This window comes from Nyctibius grandis, chromosome 1 (genome assembly GCF_013368605.1).
Source record: "Nyctibius grandis isolate bNycGra1 chromosome 1, bNycGra1.pri, whole genome shotgun sequence".
Taxonomy (NCBI): Eukaryota; Metazoa; Chordata; class Aves; order Nyctibiiformes; family Nyctibiidae; genus Nyctibius; species Nyctibius grandis.
Window position 1 is genome coordinate 98730460 of NC_090658.1, and position 18337 is coordinate 98748796.

The 18337-nt window shown below is 41.6% G+C and overlaps 1 protein-coding gene across 1 annotated transcript in view; it reads right to left on the reverse strand.

Moving 5' to 3' along the window:
- COL19A1 (collagen type XIX alpha 1 chain) overlaps positions 1–18337 on the reverse strand; it is a 202260-nt gene that overhangs the window by 108857 nt on the left and 75066 nt on the right. Inside the window, 1 exon segment of the mRNA XM_068396430.1 lies at positions 8318–8371. Coding sequence (XP_068252531.1) covers positions 8318–8371 — 54 coding nt within the window.

An 18337-nucleotide genomic window follows, 5' to 3' on the forward strand; every position in this document is an offset into this window, starting at 1 on the left:
CCAGATTTTAATTTCAGATTTTTTGTTACCCTTTTTTTTCTTCTTTCTTTTCAGCTTAGAAGACCCTATTCTTCCCCTACCTATGCATGACACATGCTGATAGATGTGATAAAATTTTCTGTTTTCACTTACTTCTGCTGAAGGATTTATGTCAGCAAAACATTAATTGGTAGCATGCCATGGTATTCACTTCCTACCTGCACTGCTGATCAAGAACATGACATGACTCCAAAGGGAGTCTAAAAGCTTTAATGATAAAAATCGTCTTTCCATTTCAGTTCAACTGACAAGCGTATGAATATCACACAGATCTTACTCCACAGATACTTTCATGGACATTTGTATTGCAAATTTGTCCTAATTCTATATGCGATATCAGCGTGATGGAGAAGAAACTGTATTTATCAGGATTTCTTTCTGACAGTGTATCTGTGAAGCTCCGCTTGTTACAGTGATAGAAATGATAGCATTATTCACAGAATCACAGAATCACAGAATCAATAAGGTTGGAAGAGACCTCTGGGATCATCGAGTCCAACCGTTGCCCTTACACCACCCTGTCAACTAGATCATGGCACTAAGTGTCATGTCCAGTCTTTTCTTAAACACATCCAGAGATGGTGACTCCACCACCTCCCTGGGCAGCCCATGCCAATGTCTAATAACCCTTCCTGTAAAGAAATTCTTCCTGATGTCCAACCTGAACCTCCCCTGGCGAAGCTTGAGGCTGTGTCCTCTTGTCCTATCGCTAGTTGCCCGGGAGAAGAGGCCGACTCCCACTCCACTACAACCTCCCTTCAGGTAGGTGTAGACTGCAATAAGGTCACCTCGGAGCCTCCTCTTCTCCAGGCTAAACAACCCCAGCTCCCTCAGCCGTTCCTCGTAGGTCAGACCCTCCAGACCCTTCACCAGCTTGGTCGCCCTCCTCTCGACTCGCTCCAACACCTCAACATCTTTCTTGAAGTGCGGGGCCCAGAACTGAACAAGTCAAGTGACTATAAAAGTCTTAAGGGATGAAACTTAGAGATACCACTCAAGCATACTGGCTGTTTATATTATACAGGCAAATACCTGGTTACAGATGTAATGTGAACACATACCATGGGAGGACTACATTAGTAATACATTAAGTTATTTATAACTACTCCTTAAGAAGCTAAAAACAATGACAGCCACATTACTAGTATTTATAGTAAGTATTCATGTTGTCAGATGGATTTTGAATAATGTCCCAGACTGGGACATGGCATTGTAGATCTTGGCTCAGATTCTTGGAGTGATAAACTGGCAGATGTGCAGAGCAGTTAAATATATTCACAGTTCCTGCATCCAAACCTGGTTCTCAATGAGATTAACTGACCCAGTTAGCAAAACCAGTGAGGGATGAGGGGATTAAAATTTTAGGTATCTCTTCTCTTCATCATTAAATAAAGCCAAGTCTCCAAATTAGGTCTGGCTTCCCCTTTTTCATGCTACTTCATTCTAGGAAGAACTTTTGTACATCTAACAAAACACAAGTAGTAACAGCAAGCAACCCAAAATTTCTTTTTGTGACACCCACTTTCCTGATTTTGATTAAAATAAATTCAAATATGTTTCTACCATTTGTGCAAGCTAAAATGTTCAATCATCATTTTCAAGTTCTTCAGTTGTGAGTACAAGCCTCACTCCCCCAGGCACAGGGACAACGGCTGCCAGCAGCCTATACCGCTAGCTTTGTGTTTTCAGGTTTTCTTTATACAGCACTGTAGATTACACCCATGTAAGCAGATTAACTTGATTATTTCAGAAATATCAGATGTTACATTTCTGTAGTGGAATGAGTTTGAGAGACATTGATAGCAACCAAGAGTCAATGATACACAGTCCTTTAAATTTAAACTTAATGACTGGCATCTCCATGCATTGTGACAACTGAATCCAAAGCATTTGCGAGCTGACAGCGGTGGCAGCAGCGAAAGCAGCGGCAGTGACCTGAGGTTAGTGCAGGGGCGAGGGCGACATCGGGCTTAACCGGGCGGTTTTTCGTACTCTGGGCCCCCCTGAGCCTCCCGCGAGCATCAGCCCCGAGCTGCTTCCCTCTGACCCCGGACCCGGAGGTTCCCGGCAACGAATCAGGAGAGGAGGGGGCGTAGCCGGAGGCACCGCGGAGGCACCGCGGGCGATTTAAACGCACCACCCCCTGTTATCATTGATAAAGATCCTCCTGGAGGGCAGGGACTAGTCCTGCCCAGAGAGGAGAGGGAGACTCAGCAGTGCCTGTGTGAGTCAGCAGTGACTGGGTGTGTCCCAGGGCAGGAGAGGCTGCAGTTGTTTGCAGCTCGTTGGGGAGGGCACTGACCCTCCCAGTGCACAAGGCGAGGAAGGTGCCAAGGAGCTGTGAACCAGGGGTGCCACCAACAGGTATTTCCCAGTTCAGTGGAAGAACAATGGTATCTACCCGGTGGAAGAAGACCAAAATGGATGTGGGAACCCAGACAGAGCTCCCACGGAAGGAGGCGATGGTGCAGGTTGCGGGCTGCAGGGAATGCTACACCGTCTCTGTGGTGTCAGGGGGCTGTGTGCGCTGTGAGCAAGTAGATGATCTGCTTGGCCGAGCGGCACAGCTGCAAAGCCAGGTTGAAAGGCTTCAAGCCGAAGTAGAAAGGCTTAGGAGCATTCGGGAGACTGAAATGGAGATAGACAGGTGGAGCCAGGCTCTGCCTTCCCTGCAACAAAAATGGGAGCACCTGCCGGAGAGCTCCCAGGATCGAGGGACCCCTGTACTCTGCCCCTCTCAGGTGGAAAATGATAACCTAGAGGAGAGGAGTGAGTGGAGGCAAGTCTATGGCCGTGGCAAAAGGCGAGTACCCTCCTTGCCTACCTTGCCTCCACAGGTGCCTCTGAGCAATAGATATGAAGCCCTAGTGGAATACAGCCGGTCCAATGGGGATGTGGTGGAGAGGCAACCTATATCAGAGGTCCCACCACAGTCAGAAAAACCTGACGGGCGTATAGCTACCTCCTCCACAAGGAAGAAGAGAAGAGTTTTAGTGGTTGGAGGCTCCTTCCTAAAGGGATCTGAGGGCCCAATATGCAGAGCTGACCCCCATCACAGGGAGGTCTGCAGCCTGCCTGGAGCCCGAATCAGGGATATCACCAGGCAACTCCCCAACCTGGTGAAGGCCACAGACTACTACCCCCTGCTCATCTTCCAGACAGGTGGGGAAGAAGCTGCATCCCGTAGTCTGAGGGGGATGAAGAAAGACTACAAGGCCCTAGGGCGGTTGGTGAAAGAGTCTGGAGCACAAGTTGTTTTCTCCTCCCTCCTTCCATTTTCAGGTGATGACGTGGGATGGAACAGTAGGATTCTCTCTATTAACGCCTGGCTACGAGACTGGTGCTACAGGCAGGGCTTTGGGTTCTTTGATAATGGCTGGTTTTATAAGACACCAGGCATGACAGTGATACATGGGAAAGGTTTATGTCGTAGGGGCAAAAGGGTTCTGGGACAGGAATTAGCAGGGCTCATTTGGAGAGCTTTAAACTAGATTCAAAGGGGGATGGGGTGGTAGCTGGGCTTGCACCACTGGGGCAACGCTCTAGTGTTGAGGTAGACCAGGAGACCCCCTATCCCCCTGGGGTGAAATCAGGGGGTGAATCTGGGATGAAATCGGTGTGCCCAGCTCGCTCCCTGAAATGCCTGTACACCAATGCACGCAGCATGGGGAATAAGCAGGAGGAGTTAGAAATCCGTGTTCGGTCGGGGGGCTATGATCTAGTGGCAATTACAGAGACTTGGTGGGACGCCTCGCATGACTGGAATGTGGTCATGGATGGCTATGTCCTGTTCAGGAAAGACAGGCCACTAAGGAGAGGTGGTGGAGTTGCTCTTTATGTGAGTGAGCAGCTAGAATGTATTGAGTTCTGTCCAGAGGCGGATCAGGAGCGAGTTGAGAGTTTGTGGGTGCGAATTAAGGGGCAGGCTGGCAGGGGTGATACTGTTGTGGGTGTCTATTACAGGCCACCAGATCAGGATGAGGAGGGTGATGAGGCCTTCTACAGGCAGCTGAGAGCAGTCTCGCAATTACAGGGCCTGGTTGTTGTGGGGGATTTCAACTACCCTGATATTTGCTGGGAGGCCTACTCAGCCAGCCATCCTCAGTCCAGGAGGTTCCTCCAGTGCGTTGATGATAACTTTCTGATGCAAATGGTGGATGAGCCAACTAGGAGAGGAGCGCTGCTGGATCTGATCCTCACTAACAAGGAGGGTCTGGTTGAAGAGGTGAAGGTTGAGGGTAGCCTTGGTTGTAGCGACCATGAGATGGTAGAGTTCAGGATCTCATGTGGCAGGAACAGAATAGCTAGCAGAATCACAACCCTGAACTTCAGGAGGGCCAACTTTGGCCTTTTCAAGCAATTGCTAGGGGAAATCCCATGGGACAGGGTACTAGAAGGTAAGGGGGCCCAAGATAGTTGGTTAGCATTCAAGGACTGCTTCTTCCGAGCTCAAGATCAGAGCATCCCAACAGGTAGGAAGTCAAGGAAGGGTACCAGGAGACCTGCATGGTTAAACAGGGAACTGCTGGGCAAACTCAAGTGGAAGAAGAGGGTGTACAGATCGTGGAAGGAGGGGCTGGCCACTTGGGAGGAATATAAGTGTGTTGTCAGAGGATGTAGGGAGGCAACTAGGAAAGCTAAGGCCTCCTTGGAATTAAACCTTGCAAGAGAGGTCAAGGACAACAGAAAGGGCTTCTTCAAATACATTGCAGGTAAAGCCAACACTAGAGGCAATGTAGGCCCACTGATGAATGAGGTGGGGGTCCTGGAGACAGAGGATAAAAAGAAGGCGGAGTTACTGAATGCCTTCTTGCCTCTGTCTATACTGTTGGAGGCTGTCCTGAGGAGCCCCGGACCTCTGTGGCCCCAGAAGAAGTCAGGATAGAGGAGGAATCTGTCTTGGTTGATGAGGCTGGGTCCAGGGACCAGTTAAGCAACCTGGACGTCCATAAATCCATGGGCCCTGATGGGATGCACCCGCGGGTGCTGAGGGAGCTGGCGGAAGTCATTGCTAGGCCACTCTCCATCATCTTTGGCTAAGTCCATGGGCAACGGGAGAGGTGCCTGAGGACTGGAGGAAAGCGAATGTCACTCCAGTCTTCAAAAGGGCAGGAAGGAGGACCTGGGTAACTATAGGACCGGTCAGCCTCACCTCCATCCCCGGAAAGGTGATGGAGGCAACTTGTTCTTGGTGCTGTCCTCTAGGCACATCAACGACAGGGGGGATCATTAGGGGCACTCAGCATGGCTTCACCAACGGGAAGTCTTGCTCAACCAACTAGATAGCCTTTTATGAGAATGTTACCCGGTGGATAGATGATGGTAAAGCGGTGGATGTGGTCTATCTCGATTTCAGTAAAGCGTTTGACACGGTCTCCCACAGCATCCTCGCAGCTAAACTGGGGAAGTGTGGTCTGGATGATCGGGTTAGTGAGGTGTATTTGTGAACTGGCTGAAGGAAAGAAGCCAGAGAGTAGTGGTCAGCGGGACAGAGTCCAGTTGGAGGTCTGTGTCTAGCGGAGTTCCGCAAGGGTCGGTTCTGGGACCAGTACTATTCAATATATTCATTAATGACTTGGATGAGGGATTAGAGTGCGCTGTCAGCAAGTTCGCTGATGACACAAAACTGGGAGGAGTGGCTGACACAACGGAAGGCTGCGCAGCCATTCAGAGAGACCTGGACAGGCTGGAGAGTTGGGCGGGGAGAAATTTAATGAAATATAACAAGGGCAAGTGTAGAGTCCTGCATCTGGACAAGAACAACCCCATGTATGAGTACAAGCTGGGGACAGACCTGTTGGAGAGCAGCGGAGGGGAAAGGGACCTGGGGGTCCTAGTGGACAACAGGATGACCATGAGCCAGCAGTGTGCCCTTGTGGCCAAGAAGGCCAATGGCATCCTGGGCTGTATTAGAAGGGGTGTGGTCAGCAGGTCGAGAGAGTTTCTCCTCCCCCTCTACTCTGCCCTGGTGAGGCCGCATCTGGAGTATTGTGTCCAGTTCTGGGCCCCTCAGTTCAAGAAGGACAGGGAAGTGCTAGAGAGAGTCCAGCGCAGAGCCACGAAGATGATTAAGGGAGTGGAACATCTCCCTTATGAGGAGAGGCTGAGGGAGCTGGGTCTCTTTAGCTTAGAGAAGAGGAGACTGAGGGGTGACCTCATTAATGTTTATAAATATGTAAAGGGCAAGTGTCATGAGGATGGAGCCAGGCTCTTCTCAGTGACATCCCTTGACAGGACAAGGGGCAATGGGTGCAAGCTGGAGCACAGGAGGTTCCACATAAATATGAGGAAAAACTTCTTTACGGTGAGGGTAACTGAACACTGGAACAGGCTGCCCAGAGAGGTTGTGGAGTCTCCTTCTCTGGAGACATTCAAAACCCGCCTGGACGTGTTCCTGTGTGATATGGTCTAGGCAATCCTGCTCCGGCAGGGGGATTGGACTAGATGATCTTTCGAGGTCCCTTCCAATCCCTAACATTCTGTGATTCTGTGATTCTGTGATTCTGTGATTCTGTGATTTTATGTAAGTGTTGTTAAAAAGAAATTATGTGTGGATTCAAACAATGTAATGTTACATTGCCTTGTGAAATTTTACTTCCAAAATATTTTAATGGCAGTTCCCATGATGATAATCTACCATTTCTTGACACATCACAACAGTTCAGTAAATATTTCAAAATATAAAGGTTTGATATTTTACACTTTCACAGTGCCACCATGTCAAATACGTTCTAGAGTTCACCAGATACTTCGTATACCTTACTCTTCCTAAAAGGTTTATGGAACAAGATCCCATGTAGTAAAGGAGATCGTGTAAGACCAACACAGAAATGTCCCCAGAGCTATGGAAAGAAACACAGATATGTTTTTTCCATGCTGTCAGCATATATGTATGCATGACAGAAGTATACGGTTCACCTTTACAGACAGGTAGGCTACAAGAGAATACCTCTTTGAATACCTAAACATAGTTTCAGCTCAGTATATAGTATATGTTTTCATGTGGAGGACATCCACTATTAGTCAAAAATAGCCTGTTTTATCTAACATTAAATAATAATAACCTAAAATAGGAAAAATTTTTTATGGTTACAGTGTGCGTAGAAAGCCAGATGACATAAAAAAGTGTCATAATTATGTAGTCTTTTCTACTGCATTTTCAGTAGGCCTAGCTAGACTGTCATAGCATTTTTGTGTCAAATGCTGACCCTTTCACTCTTCTGGTAAAGTTGCTTAAAAAAGCTTTGCTGAATCGTTTTTCCAAATCCTGTATCTAGATTCCAGTCCTAATACCAGTCATTCTCCACAGAATTTGGACAGTCAGGTTCAGATCCCTCTGTGAGATGCTCTCTGCCTTGAACTGCAATGCTTTGCAATTGGAGAGCCAACAGTATCCTGCATTAAAACCTAAACCCAGGCTGACCCCCAGCTAGGTCAAGGAGGAGACAGGAGTGGAAGAGGGGGATAAAGAAAACTGCTGGCTTAATTTTATTTATTTATTTTTTAAATCTTGCTGTTCATTGGCCATTTTAGTACTGCATTGAAAAAAATTCCGATTTTCTGCCCTCTCATCTTGGTTTAATATATACAAAAATATATTTAAATTTAAAAATAAATTAGGCAAAAGTGAAGTTTATTAATGGGCATGTCTATAGTGTTAGCTCAGGTTAAGCTTGAATGTGAACTCAATGACCAGGATTATCCAGTGTTTTTAGACGCAGATTCATGTTCTACCTCAAATATGGACCAGATCGATTAACTAAGCAGGCAGTCAAATCTGGCAGAGAAAAAAAGTGAAATTTTAACTCAAATTCTCTATCACATGAGCCACATGGCACAGTGAGTGACCCATGGCCCTCACCCAGGAATGACTAACAGCCTGTGTATTTTCCTTTTCAGAAATCAAGGCTGCAGGCCTACCTTTACCCTGGCTCAAGAAATGCCCTCTTTTCCAGCAGATTATCCAACCAGGAATGATTCTCATCTATTTTGTGTTGCTTTAATCCTCACGCTTGCTTCAGTTTATCTCACGAGCCCTCAGTAGAAATACCATGGAACCTACCACATCCTTACCCACAGCTCTCCTGTCCAACCTGAAGCCATTAGAAGTCTCATCTCGCCTGAGTGCATCTCTTTTTCTTGCCCCATCATCTTGTGGATGTTAACTATCCAGGGATAAACATTTTTCACCACTCTCCTTACATAAATTCTTAATTTAATTGCTTAACCATCCCCCCAAAATTTTGTAACTTGACTGTTTCGTTATCGTTCAGTTTACCTCTCTTCCATGAATGCCTTCTGGTCCTGGTTCTCCTTTATCTCCTTTTTCACCCTAAAAGGATGAATATTTATTTTGTTATATATACAAGACAAATACTAACCCATGAGACTTTTTAACAGGAAAAATATTTTAAGATTCTCTTCTGTTCTACTTGAAGTGCCACATATACATTGCTGGCTGTACAAGCAAAATTATTTTTTACATTCCAACAGAAACTCTTTCCAAATAAAAGGCTTTGAAAAATGCCTAGCACTCTGAGATATACAGCTCTCTGTACTTCACAGTGCCATTGAACATCCATAAAGACTCACCACAGAAAAATATTCTTGGTTCTCAGAGTGCTCTGAGAACATGGTGGTGAAACAGAAATTTACACAGGGGAACAGTTTTCCTTTTGAAAATATTAACACAGACATTAAATTATTGCTTTCATTCTGAGATTGTTTTTTCACAGAATCATAGAATCACAGAATGTTAGGGATTGGAAGGGACCTCGAAAGATCATCTAGTCCAATCCCCCTGCCGGAGCAGGATTGCCTAGACCATATCACACAGGAACGCGTCCAGGCGGGTTTTGAATGTCTCCAGAGAAGGAGACTCCACAACCTCTCTGGGCAGCCTGTTCCAGTGTTCGGTCACCCTCACTGTTTTTAATAAACAGTTCTTGTTTTACATATTTGATAACAGAACTGTCCTCAATATTATCATTTGTCTTTGACTCATACTGGTATATGGTTCACTGATTGCATTTGAAAAATGGAAACAATTTTTGTTCTGAAAATTTTCTCACAAGTATGAATATGAACAACACTGTGAATCAAGTTAAAAATGGTGGGAAGGATCCTTCAGATTCAACTACACAGGCTGGTTCCTGTGTTTCCTTATGAAACACTGACTACAAAACACAATATTCTTTGTAGGACACATGAAGGAATTAAATTCTGTATTATCTCTAACTACCATACTATTCTAGTTAATAGTATTCATCAAAGTGAAAAAAATACACCTGCTTAAGAAGCATAATTTAAGGGAGAACATCTTCCAGAACTAACAAGTCTAAACAGCTCTAAAATTGCATCAATGTCACTAGACTGAACTCTGTCAAATCATAAAAGTAACATAACTCCGATAAAAGCATGAGGACTGACTTTATTAGATGCCAACCTCTTCATATCAACCAAGGAAAGGGAACAGCCCGGCACTGAATTTCAATTATCTCCAGCGGACTACATTTGTCTGAACAGAACCTATTCATTATGTCAGCATCATCTTCATAATTCTGTTAGGTAAATGGTATTGAACTGAGATCATTCAGTTAACTCCATTTGTGACACAGCCCTGATTCAAAGCTATTCCTCCAGTGGCAATGACAGAGAACATTTAATCTAATCATTGGTTTTGCAAAACGAGTTTGTATGAGCTTTCTCAAACAACTGAAGCCTGCTAACAAATTAGCAACAGCAAACTGTAAATTTAATAATCCCATGCACAGGATGGCTTCGCTAGTTCATTGTTTCCATTTTAATATATCTTGTTGATAACAACCCTAATGCTATGCATTAGCCTGAATCATACTGTTAAGGTTTTTCCTCAAGTATTGACTTTATTGCTTGTCAACAACAAGAAAAAAAATTAAACCAGTTAAATCTATGCATTTATTGCAAAAGTTTAAATGACACCAAACAGTTATAGGAATTTAACACTGGTTACTCTAGTATGTTTAATCTATAAAGTCCTCTTTGTTCTATGGATTATGGCATTGGTTGAGATAGTAATTGTCTTTCACTATCAGTTTAAAGAATAACAGCTGAAGTCCCAAACTTATTCTTTTTTTTTAAATAGCTCAATTAAAACTTTTAGAAGAAACTGCAAAAATGACATTTCAGTTTTCACCACTATGACACACTAGACATTCAGTACTGTTTTCAGGATCTTTCAACTAGTATCACTCACATTGCTACCTCCTTGAAATAGCTACAAAGGAACAGTCGTATATTTACCATAATATCTCCTTATCTGAATATGTTCCTAGGAGTTTAAAAATCATTACAATTTGCAGAGCTCTTTTTTCTTCTATTATGTGTTTATCTGCTTTCATACTTTACGAGAAAATGGTATAAATATGTACAGTTTTACTTCAGAAGTAGTAGCATCCTATAAAGTACCTAAGGTAAAAGTATCTTGTCATAATTTGTTATCCAACATCTAAGTTTACATAAAAATCTAAACAGAGAGCCTAAACCAAAAGAAGACCCTCCCCTTACCATCGCACATCATTTGCCTTGATGTTAAATGAGCAGCATGTGTTGGAGACGGTGCCTTTTTCTTCTACAGCAGGCAGACAATAACTTTAAAATGCCGGTGGGCTGTTCCAGACATATACAAGTGTGGTTGGTGAATGCAGGAAAGAAAGAAAAACTCCCTTCCTTATGATTTACAAGATATTCAGATTTAGGATGTTTATCGGTTTCATAGACAAAATGATGAAAAGCACTCCCTGTTAATGAGCCCGGACCTCTGCAGAGTCCCAAGAGCCACGGGCTTTCTGCCAGGTATGCGATTTTACTATAAACCTATTCTGATTTTTTAATGGAGTAAATGATTTGTCCTTGCCAAGCCTGTTGCGTGGAATGTCCGTGTCCTCTGTGAAGCCAAAATTCAAATCAAACAGAGGTCCAATTTTTACAATTTATTCTCATGAGAACTGAGCCAAGTCACGCTCATTTCTGCCTTTATGGAGTGCACTATACTGCATAATTAACAGCTCCAAATCTAGCCAATTTGCAGAATCGCCGAAGCTGCTCTGCAGTGTAGAGGAGGCTGTTAATCAACATTGTGGCTTACCTCATAGATTAACAAAAAAGAGAGAAAAATGTGTTAATGCCGTTTTCTATCTAATGTTCCTGCCTGCTTATACTAAATTCAGATGAGACAATTAAAGACTATTTATTGCAGAAACAGGATGACAAAACTCTGGAAGTGCCATGCCTCTTTTGTTAGTTAACTAAACCTAATCCACTATAACACTGAATTATTTGTATTTCTTTGGGTGCATTCTGCTTTCAGTTATCCCAATGGAACAAGCTGATGGGGTTGCTTCAGTATAAGCACTGGGAGGAATTCAGTCTGCTGTGTGTAATAGCAGACACACTGAATTCCATGGTAACCCTCTTTAATTAGAGCCAGGGGTTCACGCATGGCTGCTGCAAGACTAGAGTACCAGCCTTCAACTCACTTGTCAACTTTAAGGTTGCCTCATTTTCCTTGCATACTATTTCCTCCTTATTATAAAGGCAAAGTAATGTATTTGGAAATAAAATACATTCATACTTAAAAATTTACCTAAAAAGTTTAAGTTTCTTTTGCAGCACTGCCCTGTTAATGATACTAATCAGGAATTCCTGATATTCTTCGTTCCAAGGATTTTAAAGTACCATTGTTAACAATAGCTGAAATACTCTCCAAAGTACACAAGCTATACAGTATCACTTACTCAGTGTGGGTACCTTATAATTTTTAACCTCTGAAACTCCGTGATTTTACCCTACATATCTTTATGATATAGTTGAGTTGGTTATTGTTGTTTTTAAGTACTCTTCTGTGTTTTGCTACAGTTCTGTCTCAGCAGAATACTCTATGTGAATTTTCTTTTCTTGCCACCATTTCTCCACAGCTTCTTATAAACTGAACCCAGCTCATAGTAATGCATACTAATTTTTCCTAAATAAGTCACGAACTTAAAAAATCAGCATCTTCAGGTGAAAAAACACCTACGTCTCTTTCTGGTTTTGCTGATAGATGTCCAGTTATGAAGGGCTCCATCCCAATAACGTTCTTATTGACTGACCTGTAACCTTTCTGCAGAAAGTGGGATAGTACACTTCAGGAAAGCAGCAATACTCAGGTTGAAGCACCTCAGGACTGCTGAGACTCTACACCATTTAAAAGGAGTGGAACTCAAGGCAGACTAATGATCCTTTCTCAGTTCAGACTGAGAGGGGCTATGCAAGAAAACAAAGAGGGACACAAAAGCTGATGTCGAAACAATCTGTAACCCTGTAACACATAAGACTATTACCTAAGCAGGTTCAGAAAGAGACAGCATAAAATGTTGCAGAAATACACTTTTATTTCTAGTAAACTAAAATCAACAGTGATGACCTGGAAGGATGTCACCATGAAGCCTGTGTCTCCCCAAACCCACCTATTTAGGATACTCAGACACACCAAGAAAGCAGGTGATCACAAAGCTTCATAGGCATCAGCAATTCAGAGCGCTCAACAGATACACTTATCAAGAAACCGTGACCAAAAAACTTCTGATTCCAAACTGTGCCATCACCGCCTTGTGAAAGAGCCCCAAAGAACAGGTGTCACACCTGACCAAGCCGGATAACATGTCAGGAGAAAGATCTTTCCTTCCTGCTTCACTTACATAGACTGAGCAATACTGAAGACGTTCATACCAGTTAGCTACCATGCAGTGTCACACATTACATTTCTAAGCAAGCTCTAAGCATTTCTAAGCCAGAGAGGCTATATAAAGGCAAACTACCACCTCAACTGAATCCAAAAATCTTAGGCAAAGAATGATCTGAAGCCAGGACAGCCCGTGGCTCCAAAACTGCACTGATGAATTGCCTCTGTCAGAAGGAATGAGGCAGCCATCCATTTTTATTCTTTGTAGAAAAACCTTAAAATGCAAAATGACTATGATGAATCAGAACAGTGATCAAAAAAAATCAAGTCCAATAAATGTTAGTGTAGTGCTCTTCAAATGGAGAAATCAAATGCAGAAACAAAAAGTAAAGAATAATCCCTGCAGCACTACTGCAGAAAAGGATCTGGGGATTATCACGGATCACATAGTGAGCAGGAGTCTGTGACACAAAGCTATTTCTAAAGGGCTAAACTCCATTCTCCATTTGCCAAATGCAAATTGAAAAAACCCAATTATTCTAGTTTACTTGCCACTGATGAGAACAGTGAAAAACAGCATCTAGTTCAGGCCATCGTATTTTTCATGGAACTTTGTAAACTTTTAGGTATCTGCTCTTCTCCAAACCAGAATGATAGAAAGTTTGGAAAAAAGTTACGAGGAAAGAGTGAATATAGGACACGCTGATGAATCTCAAAAATGTGAAAGAATGGTATAAATGGGACAATAGTTTTCCATAGTAATAATACAAATAGTGGATTTAATTTGTAGCCAAAAGGATTTAGGGTTGGCAGGGGAGGGGGGGAGGATATTGGGGTTGAAAAGGCAGAGAAGAACTGTACCAATCTAAGAACAGAGTGAAATTGCCTTAACTGTAGATTTTGCTTGAAAATGCTCTAGATAGACTTGATGATACTTCATTGTATGTGTGTCTTTACACAGATGAGCCAGATATAACCCTGTATACTCTTCCAGGATAACATTTGCTCCACATTAGTTCTGCTATGATTGCTCTCTCTTGGAAAACCTAACAAAGTCACGTGTTAAAAAAGTTTCAGCTTTTCTTAGGATGATGTCCTTGCTGAGTAATGATCACAGTGTTTGCAGGAGGCACATGTCTTAAGGAGTCAAAATTATCTAATTTAATAAACAAATTCTCTCTCTTTTTTCATGAAGGCATTGAAAGACACACAACATTGATTCAAATGCCAGCAATATATAGTGTAACAATATGACTGAGCTGCTTGCACTATCACCATGTCATTATCAGCAAGCACAGTGATTGGATAGTATCAGTTCAGAGATAAAGAACAGCAAAACAAAAATCAAACCAAATAACATGGAGGAAACAGGAGTGGACAAATAAATGTATTCTGAAGAGTTAGCAACCTCTTTAGATTGAAGGACTGTACCCACATTGGATCAAGTCATGTAGTGTAGGCATACTTTTACATTCTTCATGAAAACTAAACTCTCACATTGCAACATCTGCAAACACCAATTTCTAAAATAGTCTATCATCTCCATGGCACCCTGGCAGGCAGTAAAGTGGCCTCAGTTATTGTCTTATTGAAATATTTTCTTACGTAGCCTAAAGAACTATGATATACTTGAGAACTAAGCCTTCAGAAAACTCAAATTCTATTCTTTCACATCTAGAAAATGCCACAGCAAGGCTACCAGAAATGACTTATGGAAAAAACAAGTGAACATTCCTTTGATCTCTTAATGAGTTCCTTACAGATCTCTGAATCTCACCTTGGTCCTTATCTTCAATGTAACCCTATCTTGTGGAAATCTAAACGACTGCCTAACATTCCCTGATTCCCAGAGCTAATAGTTGAGATCATTAATGAAATACTGAAAGACATTAAATAATACTGTCATAAGTGGAAAAAATAAACTATGTAGAATAATATGTAACATACATTTTCATCCAAGAGACTTGTTAGGGTAAAAGAAACAAAGACACAACTTCATCCTTTTGAGTGACAGATGTTAGCCAGCACAAGAAGAAAAATTACTGATATTTTGGATAACTCCTACAAACGAATGTACTCAGACTTAAGATGCTCCCACTGGCTTTGCTTTTTGACACATGAAATTTAGATGTTGTGGTTTGCAAACTTTCCTCTGTACGTTATGCTGCCGTGGCTCATCCTGCCATCATCATTCCCCCCCCTTTTTTTTTCTTCAAACCTTTCAATGTCAAGGAGAAACAACAAACAAAATCTACATCCAAAACTCCACTCTTTTTGTTAATTATAAACAAAAATAAAAAAAATAATACAACCTAAAGCATGAGCTATCCAAAAGCAGAGTTTCAGTCTCCAAGATCATATGTATTCTTAAAATCCACTCAAATATATTGACGCTCTCTTCAGAGAAAGTACAATCAGTCAAGTAAAATGTGTTTATAAGGAAAACCCACTAAGTTTTTTCATTATGATCTTCATTTGCAAATGCTACTTGGTATTTACGTCCAGAGGCTTTAGTGGATACAGACACCTTTCTAAAATAACTCAAAGCTTCCTCAAAAAATCAATAAGATGTTTATTTCAAGAATTTACATATACAGAAAGAAATCATAGAATATATTTTAAAGACTCTAAAAACCCCACCATGAATAGCAATGAATATTCTATTCTTTACTCACTCCATCTGTGTTAAGTTCTACAATATATTCTATGAATGGAATATCACTTCCGTTTAAAAATTGGTGTATTGTACATCATTTATTGTGCTATGTCTTTCCTCATAATCCCAAAGCAAAAAGCTTTCCAAACTATAAAGACTAAGGAATTTAGTCAGACAACTCGTACATGCCACTTTCTGTAAAAAGGCTATAGAGGGTACATTCATGGTCCAGTCTTCCTCTCCTTCTACAGTCTCTCTGGCTAATCTCATATGCAAATATAAAAATCAACAATCATTTCTATGACTCATCATTTACACTTCTACTCCAGACTTGCCTCCTGTCCAAGCAAACACTTTAACTTTCCAGTATCTTCTTGTTGATATCTAACCATTCAAATTAATTTTAAAAGTTTCTTTCAACACTTTTTCCTTGATAAAGCTTCCTCTTTTGTCACTGGAAAAACACTGATTCTATTAGTTCCCAAGAACTGGGAATAACCTTGAAGTGAGTCTCTCAGATCCAAACCACATCCAGACCATAGACACGACCTTTTTCAGCTGTCTACAGAGCTATCACTTTCATGCAAACTTGATCACACTATTTTCTCCACTCTTCATAAATGCTCCCTCATCCTGCTCTCACCCACCCGTTCTGAATGTCATTGCTAAAACTATCATTTATCTTCTCCTTTGCTGGTCCTCATGCACACATACTTAAATGCTGGGGACCCTAAGTACTAAACTCAGGGACAAGTGCACAAATTGGCATTGCAAGGTTTACACAAAGTCATACCATTATCTCCTTTAATAACCTCTGCCTCCAGCCCAATTCTTCTCTGATGTGATGAGCACAAAACCTACACAACAGATGAAACATCATCTTTCATACTATTTATTTGTTATTCATCAGTGAAGTCTGGTTGTTATGTAGGTATCCATCTTCTGTCTTAAACTTATAATATCTTTGGGTTGAGATAAATGGTCTGCTCTGTCTTTGTACTGTGCCTGACACAAGACAATCATAATACATGTTTTGACTTGCACAAATATTAGAGCTTTTACAGAATTTTGCTCTTATATCACTCTCGAACAAAACTAATAGTTGAATCAGGCTCAAAGTTTCCAGCACCAAGTTCTACAATAATTTTTGAATTTTAGTGTCTTGTGTGTCTACCAATAGATTAAAACCAAAAAGAAAAAGCTGTGTTATTTAATAAGCACATTATTTTTCCCTTTCTTAAGTAAATACTACAAATGGATTTGACTTTCAGCTACGATTGTTTAAAATTCTATCTGCCTTTTAGTGAGGAGGTTTCTGTTTATACTGGCTTATGTTAGTGTTGAATGAAGATTTTTCCGTAGAAGGAATAAAATAGTCTCTTTTCAAGGCTGGTCTCCTAAGGCAACCTAAAACCAATCTGTTCTTGTCAGTAGTTGACAAATAGTATTGCTTTCACAGCATAGTATTTTTTAGACACCTATGTTTTCATGGTTTTGGCAGGGTATTGATATTGTTATTTAGACTCTAAAAGATGTTCTGCAGATGGTTAAAGTAACATCAAGTGTTTGTGCAAGCTGACGGACTGCTATATCTTTTCTGCAAAGGCTGCACCTCTAGCTCTATTTTTATCACACGACAACTGAAATAATGCCGTTTTCTGTAGCTGTGACTATTAACCGTGTTCATCAGGCCCATACAGATAGCAGTATTGGTTACGTCTATTTTCTTAGACCACAGTAAGTAGTTTATTAAGGTCACAGAAACGCATGCTTTAGACCAGGAAACCGGGGTTTCAATAAAGTTCTTATGGACCCTGGTACAATCTAAAGGTGTGATGCTTTCAGTCTTCTGATGGATATTTATCTGAGAAGGAGGCTTGGTCTGTGTTCAGAATAAGGACACCTTGCTCAGACTTCACTAAAGCCAGTTCAAAACACAGCTAGAACAGCAGGAAATGTCTGTCTTTTGCATAAAACTGAGTAATTATAGATTTAATGCAGGAAATTTTCTCTCTTTTTCAGAGGATCAAAATCCACAGCTCCCACTTCCCTGGCAACTGTCCATGTGAACAGCCCACAGGGTACCGTGCATGAAAACAATTGTCATATTTATGGTCTAGCTGGACCGCTGTGCAGTGAAGTGTGAAAAATCAGTGGGTCTAGAATAAATCGGTGCGAGAATCTTGTGCAACCTACTGAAGGGGATGGAAGCATCTTTAGAAAGGGCATCCTGGGAAATTTGAGCTGTATCTGCTGGGTGGCTATTGACAAAAGAAGCAAGTTTAAGTTAACACTGGCCTTCAGTAAGTACATAAGACTCAAAAAGGTACAGGGCAAAACTTTCTTTATCTGTGCACAATATATATTGGCCTCACCACACAAGGAAGATCAACGATAAGTTCCCTGTAGGCATCTAAGACAACTCAGTCTCCACTTACTTTCACAGAAACTCTGAACTTCTGTTGTAAATTAGCTGTACTTCTAAGCTAGCTTCTTTGGTTTCTTAAAATACAATTTAAGAATACACAAAGATGGCCAATGAGAGTACTGTACAAAATAGCAGCATAAAGCTGCTGATTGGGTTAACTACATTAGATACATAGTTTTGTACAATTTACCATTCTTTAACTTTTGTGCAGATCTCTGATAACAGCTTGAATACCCTTGACTTGCATGCCTACTATGTCAGGTCTTCTTCAAAGTAAGTATTTTCTAGGTACGTCTACATTAATAAACAGTGCAGCACAACAGAAGAGGATCTATGGAGCAAATGATCCAGAGTACTAGATGGACACACTATATGTATTTTGTTGGAGCTATTCCAAACATACCTTGGAGTAGCTTTAGTCTGTTTTCATGAACTCAAGAGCCATTAGTAATTGCAGCACCTTAGGCTTTTTCTTGGAGTACATCTTTCAGTTTAGCTTCATCTAAAAGCAATC